Source organism: Ovis canadensis, chromosome 12 (genome assembly GCF_042477335.2).
Source record: "Ovis canadensis isolate MfBH-ARS-UI-01 breed Bighorn chromosome 12, ARS-UI_OviCan_v2, whole genome shotgun sequence".
NCBI lineage: Eukaryota > Metazoa > Chordata > Mammalia > Artiodactyla > Bovidae > Ovis > Ovis canadensis.
In genome coordinates this window covers 69,001,570-69,029,077 of record NC_091256.1, presented here as the reverse complement: position 1 = coordinate 69,029,077, position 27,508 = coordinate 69,001,570, and the positions used below count along the sequence as shown (strand labels likewise).

Genomic DNA, 27,508 nt, shown 5'->3' with positions numbered 1-27,508 from the left:
TCATAATTAGCAAGTCATAGCAAAGTGTTGTGACACCTGCCGTCAATTTGGGTTATTGATGCAGAGAGGCCTTTCCACAGCTTGAGTGACTGTGAATATTTTCTCATATGCCTGTGCTAAGTTTTGCCTGATGGCTGGAGATCATTACTGGTAACAGATTTTAAAAAGCTGAGGTCATCTGAAGTCAGTGACTCTACGCAGAGGGAATGTTTTGCTAAAGCAGTACTAGACATGCTAAATGAACTGGCTTAGCCAAACGAAAACTTGTGTTCTAGCTCCCTATGGCTTATTTTTAAAAAAAAAATTAGTATAAAATATTGCTAGTTGAGGTATCTAGGCTCCTACATGGTAGAGGGGACTTTTTTATTTTTTAGCAATCCTTTTTGTAAAAAAATATAATTTTATTTATTTTATTTTTGCAGCAAGTAGGGGCTCCTCCCTAGTTGCAGTATGCAGGCCTCTCATTGGGATGGCTTCTCCTGTTGAGGAGCGTGGGCTCTAGGGCACATGGGCTCAGTAGCTGCAGCATGTGGGCTCAGTAGTGCAGCACGTGGGCTCAGTAGTTCAGCACGTGGGCTCAGTAGTTCAGCACGTGGGCTCAGTAGTGCAGCACGTGGGCTCAGTAGCTGCAGCACGTGGGCTCAGTAGTGCAGCATGTGGGCTCAGTAGTGCAGCACGTGGGCTCAGTAGTTCAGCACGTGGGCTCAGTAGTGCAGCACGTGGGCTCAGTAGCTGCAGCACGTGGGCTCAGTAGTTCAGCACGTGGGCTCAGTAGTGCAGCACGTGGGCTCAGTAGTGCAGCACGTGGGCTCAGTAGCTGCAGCACGTGGGCTCAGTAGTTCAGCACATGGGCTCAGTAGTGCAGCACGTGGGCTCAGTAGTGCAGCACGTGGGCTCAGTAGTTCAGCATGTGGGCTCAGTAGTTCAGCATGTGGGCTCAGTAGCTGCAGCACGTGGGCTCAGTGGTGTAGCACGTGGGCTCAGTAGCTGCAGCACGTGGGCTCAGTAGTGCAGCACGTGGGCTCAGTAGTTCAGCACGTGAACTCAGTAGTTCAGCACGTGGGCTCAGTAGTTCAGCACGTGGGCTCAGTAGTGCAGCACGTGGGCTCAGTAGTGCAGCACGTGGGCTCAGTAGTGCAGCACGTGGGCTCAGTAGTTCAGCACGTGGGCTCAGTAGTGCAGCACGTGGGCTCAGTAGTGCAGCACGTGGGCTCAGTAGTGTAGCACATGGGCTTCAGTAGTTCAGCACGTGGGCTCAGTAGCTGCAGCACATGGGCTCTAGAGTGCTGGCTTAGTAGGTGTGGTGCACAGGCCTAGTTCTCTGTGGCATGTGGATTCTTCCCAGACTAGGGATTGAACCCATGTTTCCTGCACTGGCAGGCAGATTCTTTACCACTGAGCCACTAGGGAAGCCCCTGAGGGGACTTCAGATGAGCCTAATGAAATAGAGCCATGAAAAGATCAGTGGAAGAGGATCTGGGTGTAGAACTAGTTCTGCACTCCCAAGTTTTGTAGTTTCTCTGACTTCATTTCTTCAGAAAAGGAGGACCTGAGTCCGAAGATTTTTACTGGATCTCGCAGTTAAGAGAGAGCATAGATTTCTATGTTGAAAATGCAGCTAAGTTGAGAGTCTAATGGTATCCTCCAGGCATGTAGTAGTGTGTGATGCATAGACTTATTTTACCACAGAGACTTTGAAATGTACCTGCTGTCTTTACCTTGCAGACTCACCTTGAGTTGGACGCTGAGCAGGTGCTTGGTGCAAGGTCCTTTGTTTGCAGTAGTGCCTCTTTGTCAGCTAGATGTGCACTTTGAGTAGTTTCTGTCTTTTCTTCAAGAAGTTAGGGTGGATCTAGGTGGAATCACCCATACTTTCTAACTCTGTCCTCTTACAATTCATGAGATAGATGCCAGGCTGTGTATGTCTCTGGTGAGCAGAGCTCACTCAGGGTGACTGCAGCTTCATGGTTAAGAAGGTAGGCTCTGGAGTGGGAGTTGTTTTGGTTCTATTCCAGTCCTATGATTCATTTGCTCTGTGACCTTGGGCAAGTTATTCGGCCTCTGTGCTCAAGCCTTGTCAAATGTAAAATGGGGAAATTGTTGACCCTACCTTTAAAGTGTTGAGCATTGAGGGCAAATGCCTGATACATAGTAAAAGCCCCATAACAGACCACTGAGCTTGCTTTATTCCTGCATAATACAGGGCATGAAGCTATGTCCTGGATCTTATCACAGCCCCATTGTGAGCACCTGAAAGGAGAATCAGAGAGGAAGGGGCGCCTGAAGACCTCACTGCGGGCATTAGAATGGTGCTTCAACCATTCCTGGGAGACTGATGTTTATGCTCCCCTTACAGCTCTTTAGGGAATAACATTACCTCAAGCTTTTGCTAACTTAATTCAGTGTCTGACAGCTTCTCTTGCTCAGGTAGTTATTCCTTCTGTGTGGCTTAATTACCTATAGTTGCAGTTTCAGTGTGGGGTGAAGGAAAGGATAGTGGGTCTGACTCTGAGATAAAGGGTCTGCCAAAAAACCGTTGGATTGGACTCAAACACTCATTCTCAGCAGATAGATGCAGAACTTCCTTCCACTGAGGACACCCAGTGAGGTGCCCCAGGGGCTCTGTGCGCACGTCTGCAGGGCTGCCAGGAGGGACCAGGTTCGGTGCTTAGCCAGGACCTAGTAGTGTGGCTCTGGACTCCCACTGGAACCTGAGAGTGAAAGTGAAAGTCGCTCAGTCATGTCCAACTCTGCGACCCCACGGACTATATAGGCCATGGAGTTCTCCAGGCCAGGATACTGGAGTGTATTCCCTTCTCCAGGGTATCTTCCCAACCCAGGGATCGAACCCAGGTCCCCTGCATTGCAGGTGGATTCTCTACTGACTGAGCTATGAGGGACGACCACTGTAACCTGAGCAGCTTCATATTCCTGCTTTCTCTGAGTTTGCTTGGGAGATCGCACCAGGAGAAAGGGTTATGCAGATAAAAGAAAAATTTGAAAACCTGGAGGCCAGTGTATGTCCCCCAAAACCCACCTGACATGACCTGTCATTTGGGAGCTGATGGTTGCTTCTTGTCGGCTCCTCTGAGCTGCCTGTGTGAGAGCAACAACATCGTGTATGTGTGTGTGTGCATGTGTACACATGCTCCTTTGCTCACGGTAATGGTGGGGGGAGAGGGAGGATAAATGGGAATATTTACAGGGAGAGAAACTTTATAAATCCAAGACATAATTATTATAAGACTGGAAAAGGCCCCTTCTAATACATTTGAGGAAATCATCTTGACCCAGCATTGTGTGGGTGGGTCCCTGGGAATTAATAGAGGGTTTTCATCTCTAGCCTATATGATGGGGCGGCAGTGATTGAAGCCCAAGGTTGAGAGCAGAACCATTTGGCACACCCCCACCAAATAAAATAGGTTCGGAGGGATATTGACCAAAATAAAGGGAGTGAATACAGATTGTGCAGGGGAAGATTTATGCCCACTGAGTGCTGTGCAGTGATGGGCTTGCGAGCTTCCCTCCAAATCCTGCCCCGGGCGCATGTCAAGGCGAGAGATGTTCAGTCTCACCAAGCACTACATCCTCATCTCTGACAGAAAACTGAGTGGTGTTCAGGTTTTTAAGTGATGGCCTCGGAGGTCGGCCTTGGGGCACCAGAAGGTTCAGAAGGAAATTCCTCTGCCCGTCTGACTCCAGGAGGTGGGTCTCAGTCCCTTCTCTTGAGCGAGAGCAAGGATGAAAATGTCACTCAGGACTGGAGTGGGAGAAAGCTGTCTCCTAAAGCAGCTGCTGCTACTGCTGCTAAGTCGCTTCAGTCGTGTCCGACTTTGTGCGACCCCATAGACAGCAGCCCACCAGGCTCCCCCGTCCCTGGGATTCTCCAGGCAAGAACACTGGAGTGAGTTGCCATTTCCTTCTCCAGTGCGTAAAAGTGAAAAGTGAAAGGGAAGTCGCTCAGTCGTGTCCAACTCTTGGCGACCCCATGGACTGCAGCCTACCAAGCTCCTCCATCCATGGGATTTTCCAGGCAAGAGTACTGGAGTCCTAAAGCAGCAGTAACCCCCAAAGTCACGTTCGAATAATGAGATTTCTCTGCACACTTGGTTGTGAGTTTCTGATGGATGTAAACTTCTCTTTGGTTAGGTTGCTGGTTTTCTCCTGCTTGGGCACTTCGGAGACATTTAAGGTTGGGCTGACATCCTTGATGCCCTGTGGTACACTCCATTAGATACTCTGCATAGTTACCTAACATTCCTTAAGCCACCCTGCGAGGGTAAGCGGTACCTTCTCCACTATACAGATGAGGAATCTGAGGTTTCAGATTTATAGGACTTGTTGACCACTGGTGGAGCCAGAGTTAGAATCTGTATGTGATTGATTTTAAGATGTGAAAGAGGAAGAAACTAGTTGCCATTCCACTGCCAAAAATTGGCCTGAAACCAGCTTTACATGCAGCAGATCTGCCTTAACAAACCTTCTCCCTTATTTCAGCAGCTGAAATCACACACACAGACACATACACACAATCACAAAGACTTCTTTCATCTTTAAATTGTTTGCTAAGCCAGAAGCAACCGTGGATCACTTGAAATGATGTGTGATTACCCCAGTTCCATTTTTATTTCACCTTGAATGCCTGTCACAGCAGACTTGTCCCTGTGCTGCTGAGTGAAGCTTGCTATAAGCACCTACTGCACCTCAGTGAATGAATGCATAAATGAACGGGTGAGTGATGGATGGTGACAATGGGAGGGGCCGACGCCTCTTGGCGGGAGGAGCTCACCTGTTTTGCGTGTCCATCTGCTGTCCTCCTTCCCAGGGTGGCATGATCGCACTGCTGCTGTCTATCTTGTGCCTGGTGATGATTCTGTACACTCGCCGGCGCTGGTGCAAGCGCCGCCGGGTCCCTCAACCCCAGAAGAGTGCCAGCGCCGAGGCGGCTAACGAGATCCATTACATTCCTTCCGTGCTCATCGGCGGGCACGGGCGGGAGAGTCTGCGCAACGCCCGCGTGCAGGGCCACAACTCCAGCGGCACCCTGAGCATCCGGGAGACGCCCATCCTGGACGGCTACGAGTACGACATCACCGACCTGCGCCACCACCTGCAGCGGGAGTGCATGAACGGAGGGGAGGACTTCGCCAGCCAGGTCACCCGCACCCTTGACTCCCTGCAGGGCTGCAACGAGAAGGCAGGGATGGACCTCACGCCGGGTGGGTGACTCCGTTCTCATCTCGTGGCTTTAGGGGGCGCTAGGGAACAGCTGTTCTCTAATTTCATGGTTGGTTGTCATACATACATATTGAGATGTGCCAGGGCCCTTTCCCAAGTGGGCAAGAAGAGTAAGCTTTCTCCTGCGATGATGGGAGCTGTCTTCTAATATAGAAAGTCAGAACAAGGATAAATTGGATCCCTCTCCATTTCCATTTGGCACTGAAAATAGAGATACTTTGAAAAAAACTTTTTTAATTTATTTTTTAATCGAAAGAGAATTGCTTTACAATGTTGTGTTGGTTTCTTCCATGTAACAAGGTGAATCAGCCATAATTAGACATTTATTGCCTCCCTCTTGAGCCTCCCTCCCCTGCCCCCATCCCATCCCTCCAGGTAGTCAAAGAGCACCAGGCTGTCCATATGTTATATAACAACTTCTCACCAGCTATCTGTTTCACACATGGTGGTATATATATGTCAATGCTACTTTCTCCATTCATCCCACTCTCTCCTTCCCCTACTGTGTCCACAAGTTTGTTCTATCTGTGTCTCCATTACATTCCTGCAAACAGTTTCATCAATACCATTTTTTCTAGATTCCATATATGTGCATTAATATATGATATTTGTTTTTCTCTTTCTGACTTACTTTACTCTGGGTCCTACATTCATTCAACTCACTAGAACTGACTCAATTTGTTCTTTTTTATGGCTGAGTAATATTCCTTTGTGCATATCTACCACGTCTTTATCCATTCATCTGTTGATGGACATCTAGGCTAGGAAGCAGAGGTACTTTTATATCCAACAGAAGAGTGGGTTAGAAGCTTTTTCATATGCAATGAGCAATCCTCAGGGAAATAAGAGATAGCAAGAAAGATGTGTATGACATTTTTGCATGTACTATGTTTGCGTGGGCAATTTAATTTTCCATTGACATGGAGGGGACAGAGATTATCTGTTCTTTCCTATGACTCCTGAGACTTTGGCCTGGGAAAGTTGTTCTGCCTTGCCTATAACCTCTGTGGTCTTAACAAGAGATGTACTTCTTCAAAGAAAATGAAGGAAAGCAAGCAAACCATTTGACCTTAGACACTTTGTGTATCTGTGAAACACTGAGTATAAAAGAGTCTTGGACCTAATGTGGCTGAGCAAGTCCAAGGTCGATAAAATGCAGAGAGGAAAAGACTGTACTTTTCATTTATAGCCTCTTTCTCTCATACTTCTATAAATAACAACTATCTGTTGATAAAATCCCAAGGCAATGATCCTTCAAGGAACTGCCCAATTATCTTTGGAGAAGACATTTTTTGAAATGAATCTTGCTTACAATGTATGGACTTTCAGTGGGGCTTGAAAAGAGTGAAATGGCATTATTGAGGTTTCCATTCTGCTTATCTAGAGAAGATTCCCTAAGACTAGGAATGACTTTATAAGATTTAAAGTCAGAAATTCCTGGCAAGTACGGGGACATATCTTTAATACCTCTTATTTTTCATAGCACCTGCCATAGTGCTAAGCCCACTGAGTAGCCATATGACTAGAGACTCGGGGAACAGGCAAATAGCACGAATATGTGAGAGAGCCGGCTGTCAGACAATAGGGAATGGTGCAGACTGGGATGACAGAGAGGGGGCAAGTTCTGTCTGAATGCACTGAAATTCAAATTTTTGTCAAACCTTGTTCTTACCAAAGGAAAGAAATCTGCAGTCTCTCTCTCACCAAACGGCCACACATGGGGACCCTGTCAATACAGAAGTGGTTGAATTGGATTTCCTTTCTTCATGCATTCTCTTATAACTCTGTCATCCCCTAGAAATCAAAGAGAAGTATTTTAATCTCTTCCAGTCTCTCCCTTTAAAGCTTTCCCATTTCAATTTCTATGAAACACTCTCTACCTGGTTCATGCAGATTTCCTTGCTCTCACTTTCTTTCCACTTTTTCTCTTCAAGTTTCTGCCTTGACCTTTCCTTATACAGGAAGTGACAATGCCAAGCTGTCACTGATGAACAAGTATAAAGATAACATCATCGCCACCAGCCCTGTGGACTCCAACCACCAGCAGGCCACTCTGCTCTCTCACACCTCGAGTAGCCAGAGAAAGAGGATCAACAACAAAGCAAGAGGTATCCATATCTTATTCGAGGGGTTGCCGGTGGCTTCCTTAATATCAGGGGAGGCAGGGCCATTAATATCCTTGACCCCGTCTCAGGCATGGCTAAGATGACTGTATTTGGGAAGTATTTCTTTAAAAAAAAAAAATTTATTTGGCTGTGTCAGGTCCCAGATGCAACATGTGGGATCCTCATTGATGGCACACAGACCTAGTCTCCCCATGGTTTGTGGGGTCCCAGCTCCCTGATCAGGGACCGAACCCACACTCCCCAGCACTGGAAGGTGGATTCTTAACTACTGGACCACTAGGGAAGTCCCTGAGCAGTATTTCTGCAGGCCTGTTGAGTGCTACTTACCAAAAATGTAAATACATACAACTCTTTTGACCAAGTAATTTCATTGGAGAGAATTTATCCTTCGTAAATAATTGGACAAGTGTGCAAAGATGTGTGTAAAAGACTGTTCATCACAACATTATTTAAAAGAGCCAAAAATTGGAAATAGCTTAAGTGTCCATCAGTGGGGAACTGCTTAACTACTTGCACATCTGTCTCCTGTCCGCTGACTTAAGATGATGCTGTAGATCTATCTCTATCTGTTAATATGGAAAGTAGCCCACCATCTATTCAATGGGGGAAATGATGCTATAAAATAGAAGGTACAGCAGAATGCCATTTCTAAGGGGAATTTTTAAAAAACCTTTATCTGCTTCTGTATCAGAAAAAAAGACAAGGTGCATTCATCAAATGTTCACAGAGTCTTTCTCCGATTTAGAGGACATCAAGGTTGTTCCTTTTATGCATTTTGGGGTCTTTTGTCTTTTTTCTCTCTTTGTCATGTTGAATATATATTGAACCTAGAACCAGAATAAACATAGATATTAAGACATATGGACATGTGCCCCTTAAGACCTGATTCCAGTCTCTATCCACCAGAATCATGACGTGTAACGAAGACAGTTTCCCTTTTGCCCTTGTCCCCCTGCGTCCTTCTCTGGCAGGTGGCCCTCCTCGGTAGGAGGATGGGCTGGGTAGAGGTAGGGCTCCGGTGGTGGCCGTCCCGTAAAGATCCGCTTCTCCAACACATCTGTGTATCGGGAAGCGCTAGTGTCCGTGGCTCCTCCTCCTAGACTGTCACTCACCCTGCTCTCGTTTTCCCCTTGAGCTTGCCCAGTGATTTGGTGTCATGAAGACAAAACTGAAGACACTGTTTCTTTGCTCTTGTCTTTTTACTACAGCTGGTTCCGCCTTCCTGAACCCTGAAGGGGATTCTAGCACGGAGGCAGAAAATGACCCCCAACTGACCTTTTACACCGACCCCTCACGGAGCCGAAGGCGCAGTAGAGGTAGGAAGGCTGGAGGGGAAAGTGGAGAGAGAGGGGCAGTGGAGAGGGGAGATGAAGAGCTGCAGAGGTGCTGAGTCTAGGTGGGGGCTCTGGCGACTAAAGCCAGTTTCTGCAGGAAGATTAGCGTTTCCTCGTAAGGAGGAAGGAAGAGCCAGAGTGGAAGGCTTCAGAGAATCATCTCTCCCAGATAACGGCACTCTCAAACAGGTTTCCAGGTTGTTTGAAAGGCTGTTTCTTGATCAGAAGACTCTCAATTCCTTCTGGAAGCCTCAGGAGTCGTATTTTGCTGTTAGACACAGGAAATAAAGTTGATAAAGTGTGTTATGTGAAAAATAGACAACATATGTACCTGTGCTTACCCAGCTATCCTGAGATTGAGTGAGACAGACAGGGCTTAGGGTGTGGGATAGTTGAGGAACCATGTGGCCTGAAAAAACATGTGTAATGGTTTTGGGCCTTTAATCATCCACCCAGAAGAATCACAGGACCCCCACTGTCCAAGTCCCCTCCCTTCTCCTGGCAGGACCTGGCTTGGTTCGTTCATTCTCAGCATCGATAGAGTTGTAGCCACAGCCCACGCCTCTCCACCCTGATGTTCAGAGGCTGATGTTCAGGTGTGGCTGTTGCAGCTGTGGCTGCTACTGCCTTTGACCTTGAAGTCTCACCGTCATCATCGCTGAGGGAGGTCTGTGTTCAGACACCAATCAGCTTCACCATTTACTTGCTGTGTGATATTGGATAAGGACAGCAACTTCTCTGAGCCTCCGTTTCCATGTTAAATGGGTGAGCAATACCTCATGCACAGGGCTAAGTTATATTATAATGTTCTCTTACAGTGACTGACAAGGCATTATGAGATCTCTACTGTATTGCTGTTAGAACTCTCCACAGTGGAACCTTGGGGTTTCTACAGCATTTCATCTTAAGTAATTTTAGACAGGGGCCCCTGGAGATATATTGCAGAGTATTTGACATCACCTTGTGTTATAGTCAGTAACCTTTCCCCCAACCAGTAATCAACCAATGCCCCCCAGCAGACATCTATCTTTTGGCTCTCTCCCACCTCCACTCAAGTTCATGACATACTGAGAAATTCTTCCCAGAGATTGAGAGAAGCTCTGTGAATTCCTTAGTTCCAGTTTCTGCAGGCTCTGCTGCTATCAGTACAAAGTTCTTCCCACCACTTTCCTTAAGAGATCACTGGGGCTCTGGGCCACCTAATCTCTGATGTCCCAGTATCCCTGAGGTAAGAATATGGACCTTTGAGCCTCATTACATATTTCTGTATAGCAAATAGTTGACCTAGGCCCATCGACCCTAGGCCACAGCAAAGCAGGGTAGGTTTCTGCTTTAATAAAACCCTGCTTAGGAAAATCTATAGTAATGAATTAGAATAAGTTTCTTTGCAGCATAAAACTATTCCTTTTAAAATACCAGGCTCTCCTAGTGAATCAACTGTTTGTTGCGATTAACTAGACTATAAGCTTCTTACGGATGGGCATGTCTAATTTATTTTTCCAAAGTGCCTAGAGAGGGATTTTGCCTGTAATAGATGCTCGCCAGTTTTTGTTGAATTGAACTGGATACATCAATCAGGCCAGCAGGAAATTTTATAACCCACACGCCATGGGTCAGGCTTTGTGGTTGGTAGTAGAAACATGAAAACATGGCACAATGATAAGGCTTAATTTAATAATATAAATAAAGTAAAATGAGTACTCAGAAGAGAGAACAGTTAATTCTACCTGGCAGCAAAAGGAGACAAAAAAGGAGAAAATAATTAGCCTCGGTTTGTATACAATGTATAGAATTTCTTGAAAGAGAAAAGTCTAGGGGAAGGGCATTTCAGTAGAAGAAAAGAGCAGATACAAAGCCGTGAAAGCACAAAAGAACATGGCATTTTCAAGCAAGGGAAAGGAGTTCAGTATGGCAGTTGTAATCTAGGATTTGAATAAACAGGCACACCAGGAGATGAGGGATGTGGGTGGGTAACAGGCTAGCTGCCAGAGGACCATGCAAACCATTTACTGGGTTTGCACTTGGTTCTGTAGGTCAAATGCGTTTAAGCCTTATAGCTCAGTTGGTAAAGAATCTGCCTACAATTCAGGAGACCTGAGTTCGATTTCTGGGTTGGGGAGATCCTCTGGAGAAGGAAATGGCAATCCCCTCCAGTATTCTTGCCTGGAGAACACCATGGACAGAGAAGCCTGGCAAGCTACTGTCCATGGGGTGGTAAGAGTCGGACACGACTTAGCGACTAAACAGCCACCACCACTGTAGATCAAAGGGAACCCCTGGAAATTGTGAAGTCCAGTAGAGATGCTGGGTGATGGGTTGATGCTGCAGAAGGACCAGAGAGACAAAAGGCTGGGCAACAAGTTGTCGCTGTCGCAGAAGAGCAGTGGCAAGTGCCTGTGAACAGTGATAGCAATGTGTGAGGAGGGCTGTAACAGTAGGGCGCAGGAGGGCTGGAGGGAGAGCAAGGAATGGGTGAGAATCTCTTCTTGAAGGCTTCAGGGAAGTGTTTACAGGGAGATATTGTTTGAGCTGAGACCTGAAGAATAGGATGACAAGGTGACAAAATGGCACTCTGTGGAGGAGGAAATAATATGTGCAAAGTCACAGGGACATAAACTATAATTGTCGAGTCAGAGCGCAGTGAACGGTTTACTAGAATCAAGCTTCTGGCACAAGGCTGTGGTTTGCTTCAGAGACAAGGCTGGAAGATCAGGAGAAAGTCCACTGCCTCGACTGGAGGACTTGGACCTGACACTTCAGTTGGAGTCATGGAAGGCTTTTAAAGAGCCAAGTCGCTGGTCTGCTCAGCTTTTTGAACCATCCCTCCAGGGCAGCGTGGAGGCTGGAGTAGATGAGAGTAGGGGAGGGGTGGGGTGTTGACCAGGGAGACTGGGTGAGATGATGGGCACAGGCAGGGAGGCAGAGGGTGGAGTAAGAGAAATTTCAGACACACCTGTGGCAGGGAGGGCGTGGCTTATGAGAGAAGGGAAAGTTAGACATGATGGGGTTTTTGAACTTGGAAACCAAGGAGATGGCAGTGCCATTCATTGGGCAGTGGAGGTGGGCAGGAGAGCAGGACTGGAGGGAAGGTGGAGAGCCTAGTTCTGGGTATTGCATTTGAGTGCCTGAGGGCCATTCTAGTAGTGTATCTATCTGCTGCTCGGGCCTGGTGTGGGCTGGAGGTCGAGTGTGTAAGTGTGGGAAACAGGCTCCATCTTGAAGTATACTCACATGAATAGAACATCTCCAGATAACAAGGGACAGGGGATCCAGAGGCCATCTGCAATTCTGAAATCTTTCCTTCCCAGCTATTGCCAACACACACACTCAGGGAACCTGCTCCCGTAAAAGATGTGTGCATCCAGAGTCGAAATCTTTCCCTGTGTTCCTGAGAACAGTGGTTCCAAAGACCTCACTGGGCCCAGCGAGGGAATAGTCAACTGTCTGGGGGTCGTAGCCTTGCTGGACGGGTGTGCTAATTCTGGCTCCCCTCCCTAGTAGCAGCTTGACTCTAGACTTGCCCTGTGGCCTCTCTGTACAGTATTTCTATGGGCGCTGCCTCATTAGGCTGCATCCCTGTTAAATGATGTGAACTATGGAAGACCCTGGGCACTGGTGCCTGACACGTAGCTACACTGCCTGAGTGTTAACTGTCGCTGTTAAGTTGATCCCTTCGAGCCTTATTCCCCTTATCTGTAAAGTGGGCAGTTTCTGTTCAGACTCATAAACGTATCGTCAGGAAGCAAATGTTTAACGTCATGTATGTAAAAACACTGAGCACATTGCCAGTAATAAATGCTTACACAGACTATAAGATAATTCCATAGGATCCACACATTTTATTGGCAGCTTGCCTTGCTTTCTTAAGTTCCCACATCTATGAAAGGTCCCTCTTGTTAACTCCCAAACAACAAACACACCCCCAAAACCTCCCTTCTAGCCCTGTCCCTACCTACCTGGACATGTTTCTTATCCCTCAGCTTTCTTGTTTTATCTCTAAGCTTCTGTTTATAACCATACCCCAAGGACTGCAGGACTAGGGAGAGCATTCAGGTGTGACAAGAGCCAGCTTTCCTTGCTTTCTTCCTTCCAGGCCCTAGGACGCCTGCCTAGGGGTGGGAGGTGGTTTGAGCTCCAGGAGTGGAGGAGCTGGTTTGTGAGAGCACCCTCTGTGGAAAACCATGGGAAGGGCAGGGACTTCCAGCGTTGGGTGAAAGCCTTCCTACCACCCTTGAGCAAGAGGTTAGAGCCCGCCAGCCAGCGGAGTAGCGGGCGGCAGTGCCCTCCTTTATGACTTCCCTTGTGAACCTGGCTCAGGAGACATGCACAGGAACTTGCACACGACGGACCGCTGTTCACGCTGACGACCACCTGTGGCCCAGTCCCCTCAGTTCCCTGAAGCTCATGGACTGGACACATCTCCCACCTGGCCTGTGTTTGCACGCTCCCTCCCCTATTTGCCAGGTCGGGCAGCAAAAGGCCCTTCGCTGCCAAGATTCTTACCACCAAATGCTTTGCTTTGGTCTTGTTTTCAGTGGGCTCTCCCCGAAGTCCTGTGAACAAGACGACCTTGACGTTGATCAGCATCACCAGCTGCGTGATTGGCCTTGTGTGCGCCTCTCACGTCAGCTGCCCCCTTGTGGTCAGAATCACCCTGCACGTCCCCGAGCACCTCATCGCTGATGGTAAGCCCCCCTCTGAGGATGCCATTTCTCCGCCCCCACCCAGAGAGGAAGGCTTCAGGGTGGGCAGGAAAGATACAGACAAGCCAGGGTCCACTGTGAGCTATTACTATTAGTGAGAAAAAAATATATACCCAGATAAGATAGACAGAGGACAAAATTAGATTGTCCACCAATGAAATCAGATTGCTGTGTTGTTCAGTTGCCCATTTGTGTCCGACTCTTTGTGACCTCATGGACTGCAGCACGCCAGGCCTTCCTGTCCGTCACCATCTCCTGGAGTTTGCCCAAGTTCATGTCCATTTCTGATGGAATCAGAAAACAGGTTTTTTTTTTTTTTAAAAAAATGAGCAGATCACTCTCTCCTCTCTGTGCCCATTTCTGTTTGCTTTTCAATAAACACCTGTCTCAGACGGTAAGGCATCTGCCTACAATGCAGGAGACCTGGGTTCAATCCCTGGGTCAGGAAGATACCCTGGAGAAGAAAATGACAACCCACTCCAGTACTGTCACCTGGAAAATCCTATGGACAGAGGAACCTGGTAGGCTACAGTCCAGGAAAAGGGTCAGACACAACTGAGCACCTTCACTTCACTTGGTGGATAAATACAGAGCTTACTGGCTATAGGTACATAGCCACCAAGATTCTCTTAGCCTTTGAATGGGGAAAAGCTAAGTGAAATAGTTGAGTGTTGAAGTATCAGTCATGTTTCCAATTGGTATGCCTGGTGAGAAATTCCTAATTGCAGTAACTTGCTATGAGCCTAGCAAGCTGAAGCAATAATTTACTTTCACCCAGGGGAACCCCAATATAATGAAGGAATAATATAGGTTTGGAGAGTCCCTGAATTAGTAAAGCCCAGAGCACCTAATTGACTTGTTAATGTCTGTTCTCTCAGTTGCTGTTAAGGGCTGAAAACAGGTGGGGACTGTCCAGGGGGTTAGAGAGCCTGCTATTTCATGGCAACTGACGACAGGCAGCAGGTCCCTGTTCCTTGGATAAGTGCCAGCGCCTGCGGCTGGGTCTGATGGAGCCATGCCACAGCCATCACAGAGCTGCTCTGTCCCTCTATCCCTTGGGTCCACCCTAGTAGAGATGGGATGGGGCGAGTCAGCAAGGGATGATGTGGCAGGAGGTCCAAGAGGTGGCTGAGCATGTGTCTGCTGACTCCTTGCTCTGTGACTCACTGTGGCCCAGGATTAGCAGAGGTAATGACCTTGGGTTGGTGCTAATCTGCAGAGCATCCCTTATTCTGTCTTCTGTGATGCATGTGTGTGTATGTCGAGGGGTGGGTGGTGGATGTTATGTGCACACACAAGCACATGTCCTCTCTCTCGCCCTGCAGGGAGCCGCTTCATCTTGCTGGAGGGGAGCCAGCTGGATGCCAGTGACTGGCTGAACCCTGCCCAAGTGGTTCTCTTCTCTCAGCAGAACTCCAGTGGACCCTGGGCCATGGACCTCTGTGCCCGGCGGCTCCTGGACCCCTGTGAACACCAATGCGACCCTGAAACTGGTAGGCAGGAGCATCGGGCAGCGGGTAACTGTCAGAGTTCATGCCTCTTGCAATCACCCCCTCAAAATCCAGGCCACCCCTCCTGATTAACCCATTATCATTGGAAGCCAAGGCTGTGCAGACTGGAAGCATGTGGTTGGGCCCCTGAGTGTGTTGGCTTGAAATGTGGGTCATCTTCTGGCAGAAGCCTCAGAAGCATCCTGACTATAGCCATAAGCCCCACAGATAATTTCGGGATGACCTCCACAGCCCATTTCCCTGCAGTCAGGGGATATCAGCTATGGGGTCTGAAATCATTATGCTTGTTTATTGCAGAAAATTTGGAAAATTTAGAAAAGCGTATAGAAGAAAATGATTCTCATCTATAATTCTATCTCCTGGAGAAATCATTTAAAAATTTTAATGTCCTCCCTTCTGATCTTTTACAGTGACTGATTCTTAGAGGTTTGTAAGCACACTAAGTCCTGTAGAATTTTCTTGATTTTTTTCACACATTCTATCATGGGAATTTTCGAGAAACGCTAAATAATCCTCAATAATGTAATTTCTAATGACCATTTGGTATTCTATTGTATGTCTGTATCATAGCTCATTTAAATAGTCCTGTATTATTTGACATTTAGGATGCATTAAATTTTTAATTTTTACAAATACTACTAAAATGAATATCTTTCCACATAAATGTAGGGCACATTTGAAGTCATGTTCTTCAAATAAATCTTAGAAGAGAGATTACTGGGCCAAAGGGTATAGGCATCTTTCAGGCTGTTATATTATCCAGTGGGGCTGGGACTGCTCTGAGAGAGGGTTTGAATTCAGACACAGTATGCACTGGGATGTTCACAGTGCTTCTTGAGCTGCAAGATACCAGGAATATGGAGCCTTCATCCCAGGTTGCTTTGCACTTTCATTGTGGAAGGAGATCATCTATGATAATCTTTATAAAGACCTTGGAGAAGGCAATGGCACCCCACTCCAGTGCTCTTGCCTGGAAAATCCCATGGACGGAAGAGCCTGGTAGGCTGCAGTCCATGGGGTCGCTAAGAGTCAGACACGACTGAGCGACTTCACTTTCTCTTTTCACCTTCATGCATTGGAGAAGGAAATGGCAACCCACTCCAGTGTTCTTGCCTGGAGAATCCCAGGGACGGGGGAGCCTGGTGGGCTGCTGTCTATGGGGTCACACAGAGTCAGACAAGACTGAAGTGACTTTGCAGCATAAAGTTCCAGTAGATGCAGTACACAGATAGCTCCTTCTCAGAGGCATGGTCCAGTTCAGTTCAGTTGAGTTGCTAGTGTCCAATGCTTTGCGACCCCATGGACTGCAGCACACCAGGCCTCCCTGTCCATGACCAACTCCCGGAGCTTGCTCAAACCCATATCCATTGAGTCTGTAATGCCATCCAACTTTCTCATTCCCTGTCATCCCCTTTCCTCCTGCCCTCAATCTTTCCCAACACCAGGGTCTTTTCCAATGAGTCAGTTCTTCGCATCAGGTGGCTAAAGTATTGGAGTTTCAGCTTCAGCATCAGTCCCTCCATGAATATTCAGGACTGATTTCCTTTATGATTGACTGGTTTGATCTCTGTGCAGTCCAAGGGACTTTCAAGAGTCTTCTCCAACAAAACAGTTCAAAAGCATCAATTCTTCAGCACTGAACTTTCTTTGTAGTCCAACTCTCACATCCATATATGACTACTGGAAAAACCATAGCTTTGACTAGATTGACCTTTGTTGGCAAATTAATGTCTCTGCTTTTTAATATGCTCTCTAGGTTGGTCATAGCTTTTCTTCCAAGTAGCAAGGATCTTTTAATTTAATGGCTACAGTCACCATCTGCAGTGATTTTGGAGCCCAAGAAAATAAAGTCTGTCACTGTTTCCATTGTTTCCCCATCTCTTTGCCATGAAAGGATGGGACCAGATGCCATGCTCTTCATTTTTTGAACGTTGAGTTTTAAGCCAGCCTTTCTGCCTTAAGGGTGGTGTCATCTGCATATCTGAGGTTATTGATATTTCTCCCAGCAATCTTGATTCCAGCTTGTGCTTCACCCAGCCCGACATTTTTCATGATGTAGTCTACATAGAAGTTAAATAAGCAGAGTGACAATATGCAACCTTGATATACTCCTTTACCAATTTGGAACCAGTCTGTTGTTCCATGTCCAGTTCTAACTGTTGCTTCCTTACCTGCATATAGGTTTCTCAAGAGGCAGGTCAGGTAGCCTGGTATTCCCATCTCTTTAAGAATTTTCCAGTTTGTTATGATCCACACAGTCAAAGCCTCCAGTGTAGTCAATGAAGCAGAAGTAGATGTTTTTCTGGAATTCCCTTTCTTTTCCAACGCATGTTGGCAATTTGATCTCTGGTTACTCTGTGTTTTCTAAATCCAGCTTGAACATCTGGAAGTTCTTAGTTCACATACTGTTGAAGCCTTGCTTGGAGAATTTTGAGCATTACTTTACTAGCATGTGAGATGAGTACAATTATGTGGTAGTCTGAACATTCTTTGGCATTGCCTTTCTTTGGCATTGAGATGAAAACTGACTTTTTCCAACTGTGGTCACTGCTGAGTTTTCCAAATTTGTTTGCATATTGAGTGCAGCACTTTCACAGCATCATCTTCTAGGATTTGAAATAGCAACTGGAATTCCATCACCACCACTAACTTTGTTCATAGTGATGCTTCTTAAGGCCCACTTGATTTTGTGCCCCAGGATGTCTGGTTCTAGGTGAGTGATCACACCATCGTGGTTATCTGGATCATTAAGATATTTTTTGTATGGTTTTTCTGTGTATTCTTGTCATCTCTTCTTAATATCTTCTGCTTCTGTTAGGTCCATACTGTTTCTGCCCTTTATTGAGCCCATCTTTGCATGAAATGTTCCCTTGGTATCTCTCATTCTCTTGAAGAGATCTCTAGTCTTTCCCATTCTATTGTTTTCCTCTATTTCTTTGCATTGATCATTTAGGAAAGCTTTCTTATCTCTCCTTGCTATTCTTTGGAACTCTGCATTCAGATGGGCATATCTTTCCTTTTCTCCTTACCAGAGGCATGGTAAGATGCCTTAGAACCAGGGAAGGGGATGTGCTGACATCCAAGACCCCCAAGTGAAACATACTTGGAGTCTAGGGCCGGCTCCTCCAGCTCTCTGTACCTCATGTACCACCCCCTCTTCTTCCTCCTCCTATACACATGCACATACAGACACACACACACACGTAAACACACACATACAGATGCATCTCAGTCAGGTGCCAGGCTGTAAGGATACCAGTAGAAGTTGCCTCCAAGAGACCTAGCTCTTACTTCTGTTATAATCCATCGCTGCAGCTCTCTGGGGGAATAACAGGTAACCGCAGCATCAAAAGTTCACCTTCTTAGGTCTGAAAGTTGTTGTTACATGGGCCCATCACAGAGATTCTAGGCCCCCATATGGAGGAGAAAGCACAGCATTTTAAACATCTGATGTCTAAGACTGTGCTTACTTCATGCTCCTCCCACGCTGTCAGGCAAACACCAAACCAGACAGATGGGCTGTGCACCATGCCCAAAAGCCAGCGTGCTCAGGAGAGAAAAGTGGGCTTATCTCAGTGGTGGGGCCTCTCCAGGCGACTGAGTAGTCTCTGGCCCCCTCTGACCTACATGAGGAGACCCTGGCCAATCTCACTTGTTAAAGTCACTTCTGAGAGAAGCGTGACCTCCAGAGGGTCTTGGAAGCTTCACCTGAGGTTTTAAAGAACAGGAAGCTCTTTGAATAACGTGTGGAAAGAGGGATTGATGTTTTAAGCTTGGTTGGTCTTAGAGATAAACCCCTCCTTACTTTAGGTCAGTGCTCGAATTCCCTAAGAAGTACATGTCTTGCCTGAAGTCCCATGGCTGCCGCAGGCAGAGTTGGTGTTCTATCCACCATGAAATCGGAGCACAAGTGGGGTTGTGAAGGTCAAAGCCAACACACCTGTCGCTGTAACACTATTTACCAGTCACCATTGCTGGACATCCCTGTTTCCCAAGCTGGAAACTGAAAAAGCTACTTGTCCACAGCGAAGCTCCCATCACCTCTTCAGCCCCTCCTGATGTCTTATTGCTAATCCTCACTGCAAATACCTTTGGGAAGCCCCTCCCCTGCCAGTGGCTTCCCAGTATTTACGGCAATTATTGAAATTCCAACTGGAGAGCCAGGGATGGAGGTTAAAACAGAACTAAGGTGCAATATCTTCATTCAGGGTAGCCTCTGGGAAATGATGGCTGCAGAGACTTCCATTTCCATCAAGGCTGGGGTTGGAAATCCTCCCCCTTCCTGCCCTGCTTCTGTCTGTGCAGGGGATGATGTGGTCATCCCACACGCTCATCAGCAAGAAACTTTATCGCCTCCCACACTCTATCCTAGAGCCTTTCTCCAAGGAGCTGAGTGTGGGAATTGGCTGCAAGTCAAGCCCACGTTATTTTTGCAGTCCTCCAGCTAACTCACTTGGAAATGCCATAGTGTTGGGACATGTGCTTTCCCAGCCATGCTGAGGGCTCTGCCCATGTGGATGGGTAGAACTGTGCAAGTGCATGTGTATACTTTTTCACACACACAAACACACACGCAAGCACTGGTGCTTAGTCACTGCAAAGGCTCCCTTGAGTCTGAAGCTCTCCTTAGGCATCCTTCCAACGTGTTCCAGACTTAAGTGTGTGTTTACTCATCACCTGCACAGAAGTACCAGGTGGGGTAGGTTGTTGTGTAGTCGCTCAGTCGTGTCCAGCTCTTTGTGACCCCATGGACTGCAGCACGCCAGGCCTCCCTGTCCTTCACTATCTCCTGGAGCTTGCTCAAACTCGTGTCCATTGAGTCAGTGATGCCATCCTACCATCTCATTCTCTGTCGTCCCCTTCTCCTCCTGCCCTCAGTCTTTCCCAGTATCAGGGTCTTTTCCAATGAGTCAGCTCTTTGCATCAGATAGACAAAGTATTGGAGCCTCAGCTTCAACATCAGTCTTTCCAGTGAATATTTAGGGTTGATTTCCCTCAGGATTGACTGGTTTGATCTCCCTGGTGTACATAGGACTCTCAAGAAGGAGTCTTGTCCAGTACCACAATTTGAAAGCATCAATTCTTCAGGGCTCAGGTGTTGTAATGGGCCCCCAAATATGTTCACTTCCTAATCTGAAGAACCTGTTAAAGTGTTAATGTTACCTGGCAAAAATGAATTCAAGTTGCTGATGAAATTAAGGTTGCTGGACATCTGATCTTAAAATAAGGGGAGTAACCTGAATTAATCAAGTAGGCCCAATGAAATCACAAGAGTGCTTAACAGTGGAAGAGGGAGGGAGAAGAGGCCAGTGTGATACAACATAAAAAGGACTCCACCAGCCATTGCTGGGTTTGAAGGCTGAGGAACCAGTGAATGCAGGCATCCTCTAGAAGGTGGAAAAGGCAAGGAAAATGATTCTCCCCTCAAGCCTCTAGAAAGGAACACAGCCCTATGGACACCTTGTTTTTAGCCCAGTGGGACTGACATCAGATTTCTGACCTGCAGAACTGCAAGGTAGTAAATTTCTCTTGTTTTAAACCACTAAGTTTGTGGTAATTTTTTTATGGTGGCTATAGAAAAATAACACACCGGGGAAGGAGAAAAAGGACAGAGGAAAAATAAACATTGTTATGCCCTCTTTATGTCGCCCTGGCATGGTTTATGGAGAGTGGCTACACAGACCTAGAGATGGGTCAGAAATCTGCAGAAGGCCTAGCTAGAAGAAACTTGAGATCCATTTTCCGTTCCAGCCTCCCCTTGCCATTCTCCCACTGTGCTATTTGGGCAGGACGTTATGTACCTAAAGCTCCTAGCCTGGAAGCCCTCTGGCAACCACATGCTGACTTTCTCTCCCAGATCCTCCCAGGTTGGTGACCCTGGGTGTGTCTCTGATCACGTGGGGCTAACAGCAAACTATTGAAGTTGTATCCTGCCTGGATCCAGCCAGGCATCAACTTTTTCTATACTTTCTAAGGGTTTTTTGGCAGCTATATTTTGGTTGTTGGTTTTCTGATGGCAATGCAGACTGACTAGCTTCAGCAACTTCTCTCTCTCTGCTCTGTTCCTGGCCTTTGTTCTGCCATATGGGCAGCTGTGGAGGCTTCACACACCTGCTGGATTTCACAGCCCCCATCATTTCTGGCCACAGACCTTCATTGCCCTTTTCAGGATATGTAGCTTTTATGAGTCTGCAAGGAGGATGGGCTTCCAAGCTAAATCAAGTTTTAATCACCACCCAAGATGGTCACTGAAATTCCCAGACCTTTGTGTAGGCCAATCCCATCCTGGAAGAAGTGTGTAAAATCTGGTGAGGGGCATTGACTAGTTCCCAGACTCACTCTAGCCCTCTCTTCCCCTTTCCTCGCTCTGAACGAAGACCTTTCTCTCTCTCTTTCTCTAGTCTTCCCTAGTTTTCAGAACCCAGTTTGGCGGGGTACCACAGTTCCCATTTTGTTCCTGCCCACTGGATTGCCCACTCACCCCAGACTCCTTCTGTGGCTCAGTTAAAGCACTTTGCTTCAGGGTATACTTTTGGCTTATTTCCCTCTGTCTGTCCTCCTGGAGACACATGTGGCTATTTGATTCTGAGCCTGATGTCTGCCCAGAAGAGGAGACCAGGCAATTAGATGTTATTCACTCCCAGATGTCTTGCAAAGATTTCTCTTTTTGGATGAAGCATACCCAATTCATTTAAATAAAAGTCAGCAGCTACCTGAAGGTTGGAGAGGATCAGGGCTTTTTGGCATTGATCTCTGTATTTACTTCATAAAGAACTTGTGCTCAGCCCAGTCATGTCTGAGGAGCTCTGGCTTCAAGGTCTTCCTTTAACCCTTCAATGAGGTTTGTGGCTCCATCCGTCTGTGGAATGAGTGGGAAATGACCAAAGGCACTGCAAATCACGGAAGGTACCTCGAGGTATCTGCCTTCAGGGTGTCAAGCGTAGATCAAGTGTAAGCATCTCCAGGCCCTACATGGATCATCTCTTGGGTGGGGTTCTGCTCTCTGGCAATGTGGCTGCTTTTGAGTGCCTCCTGCAGGGCACGCTTCTTCGCGGTTGGGCACTTCTCCGTGGCCGAGACACGTCTCTCCATTGGATTCCTATGAACACCACCAGAGTCGGCACGTCCTGTGTTCCCTGCCATCTGTCACAGCAGATGCAGAGACTGTAACACTTCGAGCTTAGGAGGGCATCCAACACCCTTGTGGGGTCTTTAAAATTCACAGCTAACAGTCAGAGCCTGTGCTTGCACGAAACCCCTCTTAAAGTCAAGATTTAGCAGTTGGTTGCCATAGCAACTTTCCTCATCAAGTCTGAACTCCTTTCAATGTAGATGGCCAAACTGGTTTTGAAGAGGAATACAGAAGAGGAAAGTTTGGTGAGTCCCAGAAATGAGGATGATTTAAGAGGCAAATTTTGGAAATCCTCAAACTCTAACCTGATATGTTTGAAACATCTCTCTGTCACTCTGATTTGGGGCTGCATGTACCATTGTATTGAGAAAAGCTTTTGTTGTCAATAGTGTATCCCCACATAGTAATGAATGATGGAAACCTCATAAGGGGATAATGACTATGAAGGCAATTTGAGGAAGGTAAACGTGCTCTACAAATGGTAGGTATTGCCATCATTAGGAAAATCAAGCTCTGCTTGAACTCTGGGTTGTTACTGCATTTATTTCTACGCATTTTGTGGTAACTAGATATCAAGCATGGAGGAAGGATTCACTCTTTTGTTAGTCTTTAATTCTAGGCAAGGCATCCAGCTAAGAGCTTTCTAAGAGTCAGAGTGATGGGTTTGACAACCTCTTGAGATTACTTCCTGTTTTGTAATATCATATCCATGCCTAAATGTCCGCAAGGAAATTAAAAGATGATCTGCTTAAGGGAGAATCATATCTGGACACTTGACCCATTAATTGGCTTGATATTGGCATCTTGGGGAGAGGTGGTGTTATCTATAAATTTAGGGCACACTTTAATTAATTTGTTTATTATTGTCCATTACACAATATTTATACAAGGTCTATTCAAAAAGAGGAAAAACTAGCTTATTCCTGCCCTTGTGTAACTTTCAGTCTAGAGTCCATGCTTTCTTTGGAACTGATACGGTATGAAGCCCAGCTCCCGGTATTTTCCTTCTTGCCCTCCTCTGGTCCTTGTCCATTTTCTTTCCTTCTATCAGCGAAACAGCCTTCACCAGAAGCCTTATCATCAGCTGTGCTTTCTTATGTTTGACTCGCAGCCCCCTGACCATTCCTAGATTCAGCTCAGCACCTCCGAAGCCAGTAAATTGGAGCCTGTTGTGAATCTGGCCCGCGTGGAAACCTAAATTTGTCATCCAGGAGACAAAGCATTGCTCTAACGCTCCCTTTGTATCCCTCACAAAGGAAGTTATTCATTTTCACTCCACTCCTGAGCACCTTGACTGAGTAGGTGCGGGAGAGGATGATGAGTATTATCTGGTTGTGAGACTCTGTTGGGCAGTAGCTTATAGGGCAATGTTGGCAAGAATGTCTGTGCTTAGAGTTTAACAAAAACTTCTTGCTCAGAGCCTACACAATCCCTGCCCTCATATCTGTAAGGCCCCTTCACTTCATTTTTATTGTTTTTTATCTTTGAAAAGAGGAAATAGCTCTCAAAGCTATTATGCCATCTCTGTCCTTTTAGAGCATCTCTTCCCAAGGAGATAAAGAAACCGTACCCCTTGTCTCTGTAGGGCCTGGTGCCTTTATAGCAATTTCCAAGTTTTAGGGAGTCACACCCTGTTCTTTCATTACCTACAAGTTAAAGGAGCAGCCTGTGAAAGAGTCAGTACTGGTGCTGTAGTGAAACTGGTCTCAGCAGTTTAGGGATGCATCACATCACCTAAGGAATTATTAATAGGAGGAAACAGTTACAATTTTCTTCAAAGTCATTCTAAGTAGAGCAATGATTCTTGATCTTTTGAGGGGTCTTGGATTGGGTGGTAAATCTGATGAATGTTATGGAAGGTGGCTGAGGAAAGATGCACATAAACACACTATAGTTTTGCATATGACTTCAGAGAGGCTGTGGACCTCTTGGTACCCTATCGGAGTAACTAATGGTAATGAAACAGTGATACCATAAACAAGCATAGGTGATCCTTCTGTTTATCAGCACAAAGATAATTAGCCTTGGACTTCAAGGCCAGTGGTTAAGATGCTGCCTTCCAATACAGGGGATATGAGCTAGATCCCTCGTTGGGGAACTAGGGTCTCACATGCCTCGGGGTGTAGCCAGAAATTAAAAAAATATATAGCTATTTTCATTTAAAAACCTGGAGTTCTTATAAAATCACAATAGCTATAAATGGCCTCCTCTAAATACAGCAGTTGTTCTTGGGCTTTGTTGGGGAAAAAGGTCTATAGTCAGACAGACATAGGTTCAAATGTTAACTCTGCCATTTAAAAGCTTTCTGCGGATCCCTTAATTTTTCTGAGCCTCAGTTTCCCTTATCAGCGTAACATGGCTAATAATATATACTTCTCAAGTTTCTTAGAAATATTTGATAAAATAACTCACTTATGTGGTCTTTAAACATGTACTGATCATCTAATGGGGGCTTCCTTGCTGGCTTAGCAGTTAAAGCATCTGCCTGCAATGCGGGAGACCTGGGTTCAATCCCTGGGTTGGGAAGATCCCCTGGAGAAGGAAATGGCAACCCACTCCAGTATTCTTACATGGAGAATCCCATGGACAGAGGAGCCTGGTGGGCTACAGTCCACGGGGTCGCAAGGTGTCGGACACGAAATACGTACTTTGCAGTATTTGGCCACTGAGAAAATAAAGATGAAAAAGCCTCTTGCTCAGTCCTTGGATTTTATGTCTGCGGAGCCCATGTAACAGGCGCTGTGTAAATGTTAGTTTCCTCCACTAGTGAAAGTCATCATGTAGTGAAAATGGACGGTTGGTGCTGTGTTCCTTTGCATGGTCAGTGGAGATGGGAATGTATGGCTTAATGGGATTTATGGCCTCATCCCTTCCACTGTTAGAGTTTGATCTGATCATTACCTTTTCTCCAACACAGACATGTCAATCAATTTCTTTGTGTTTCTTTTCCTTCTTCCTCACCCTGCTTCTAAGGGGAATGCCTCTGCTACGAAGGTTACATGAAGGATCCAGTGCACAAGCATCTTTGCATTCGGAATGAATGGGGAACCAACCAGGGGTAAGTGAGGGGATGGCGAATTAGCCAGTTCCTGGATATTACCACTCAGGCAGACAGGATGCAGAGCAATTTCGTCTAGAGGGACAGAGCTAAAGGGTGGTTCTATTCTGAACATTAAACAGGTGACGTGTCACTGTGCATTTCCATATTTACACCATCCCAGTGATGTCCATCTCGTCTTTCTCTCCGCTTACGAGTTCAGAGCCTTCAGCTGGGATCTGGGAATCAGGCTTCCTTTTCTTACCACCGTCAACCATGAGGATTCCACAGACAGTTCTTAGCTGATGATTTTGTTGGAGACACGTGAAGACATGCAGACTCTAGCACCACTCCCCCAGAGCTCCACGAGCTTTGTGAGACTGACATGAGTAGAAGCTTGTTTTCACCAGCACTGTCAGAGAGGGTGAAATACAAAGACTCGGGGAATGCAGGATTGCGATAAAGGAGTTTTGCCTGATCCCCAGTTACCATCTCTCTGTGAGACCTTTGCTTTCCCCCGAGCACAGACAACTAGGGTAAAATAGTAATCATTACCATGTCCATTGCTTTATTTTTAAATCTATTTTACTTTAAAAAATTTTTCATGGTGATAAAATATACATAACATAAAAATGATTATTTTCCCCATTCTTAAGTGTACAATTCAACGGCATTAAGTACATTCATTCTGTTGGGCCACTATCACCACTATCTATTTTCTGTTGCTTTTTTCATCTTTTTATACTTTATTTGGGGTGCTGAGAACCCATTTTCTGCCTTGACTGTGTTCAGTAGGAGAGTGTGGGGAGACAAGGGTCAATAAATGCTAACTAATAATAGTAGTCAGTGGGGCAGGGGAAACTGGAAATCAGGGCAAAAGCCCGCTCGGAGTGATTGCTTGGATGCAGTCTTGAAGTGTATTTGCAGCCTGACAAGGTGGAGAAAAGAAACCACCATCACTTCCCCTAGCACCACTGAGGACTCTTAGCCCTGAGGTCGATGCTTAGCCTCCTCTGTATGTTTCTGATGAGCCCAAACCTAGAATATTGAATGTAGTTCTGGACTCTCAAAGCAATAAATATGGAGACAAATGGGTGAGAGTTTGGAGAAGAGCAATAAAAATGATTGAAGAGCCCAAGGGAGTGATTTATGATGAAGGGATAGAAGAGCTCCACTCAGAGAACTTGGCCAGCTGATGACTAAGTCAAGGCATGATAGATGCCCGTAGACGTTCGATGAGGGCAAATGTGCTGGAACGGGTTGAAGTTGAGCGATAAGGACAAGAGAGAATGAAGTTAAGGAAAGGAAATCTGAGTCACAGGTCAGAAAACTTGGGGGAAGTCAGAATGCCATGAAATTTCTCTGTTAGTGAAAATGAAGGATGACTCCATTTCTACTGAATTGGTGATTGTGTCAGGGAGGTAGGCCGCAAAATGTAGAGGAAGGAGTTTGAAGGGTGAATGCATATGAGGTGGCCTGCTGTTGCAAGATTGGTGGGGAGAGCTTGACTCACAGATGCCAAGCAGAGTTTGAATAGCTTGCCATTCATCGTGCATGTGTAAAGTCAGTTCAGCCCCCTGACATGTTTGCGTGGTTGCTGGGGCACCAGGATCTTAGCTTACGTGATGGCTGAGAATCTCAGTTGACTATGATTCTTACTGAGTAAAACACTGGGAAAGCTGATGAATAACCGACCAGGAGATCTCTTAGCCTGCCTACCTGCTGCTGAAGCAAACAATGACAAAAAGTCATTTCACTTTGTGTCCTGAATGATTAGGGCTGGCTCTCTGCAGTGATTGGATCTGGGGGCTAATCGCTCAAGCCTCTGTGCCCCTTGCCTTGTAGACAGATCATGTAAGGATGGGCCTGACTTCACTGGGTAATTGCACAAGGCTTCGTCATTCCCTCTGGCTGTGTGTAGAGACAGTCTTAGGATGTAGACAAGAGCCTCCAGGGAAATGGTGGAGGCCCCACGATGGTGTCATTTAAAATAAGACAGGCTAAAGCCCCAAGTTACAGACTGACAGGAACATTAGCCCCAGGGAACAGACAAGTACACCTAATCTGTCATTTCCATCTCTAATTTCCATTATTCTCTGATCATCACTGTCTACGAGGTCTCGTTTTGGACACTAATAAAATAATGGAGCAACTGTTAGGAGGTGGGGGGAAAGTGACTATCTGGAGAATAATGGAGCCGGGAGTGATAAGCAGCATGAGTTTATATGTATATAAAGAAGTGCCAGACAAAGGACTGCGTTTTCCTCCTAAAATGACAAGATAAATGAAAAGCAGAAGACGCCATACATCTTGCTCTAAATCAGGGGTCTGATGCCATGTTTCTTTAAATTATTCTTACAAAATTAATCGAAATTGATTTCAACGTGAAAACTGTCACTTGAATTGAAAAGTACCTGACGGATTGCT

At 46.2% G+C, this 27,508-nt stretch overlaps 1 protein-coding gene across 1 annotated transcript in view; it reads left to right on the top strand.

The window, feature by feature from the left end:
- ASTN1 (astrotactin 1) overlaps positions 1 to 27,508 on the top strand; it is a 368,181-nt gene that overhangs the window by 157,528 nt on the left and 183,145 nt on the right. The window contains exons 3-8 of the mRNA XM_069546136.1: positions 4,826 to 5,219; positions 7,200 to 7,346; positions 8,573 to 8,680; positions 13,234 to 13,383; positions 14,727 to 14,894; positions 25,018 to 25,102. Of these exons, the coding sequence (XP_069402237.1) occupies positions 4,826 to 5,219; positions 7,200 to 7,346; positions 8,573 to 8,680; positions 13,234 to 13,383; positions 14,727 to 14,894; positions 25,018 to 25,102 (1,052 nt within the window). The remainder of the gene's footprint in view (positions 1 to 4,825; positions 5,220 to 7,199; positions 7,347 to 8,572; positions 8,681 to 13,233; positions 13,384 to 14,726; positions 14,895 to 25,017; positions 25,103 to 27,508) is intronic.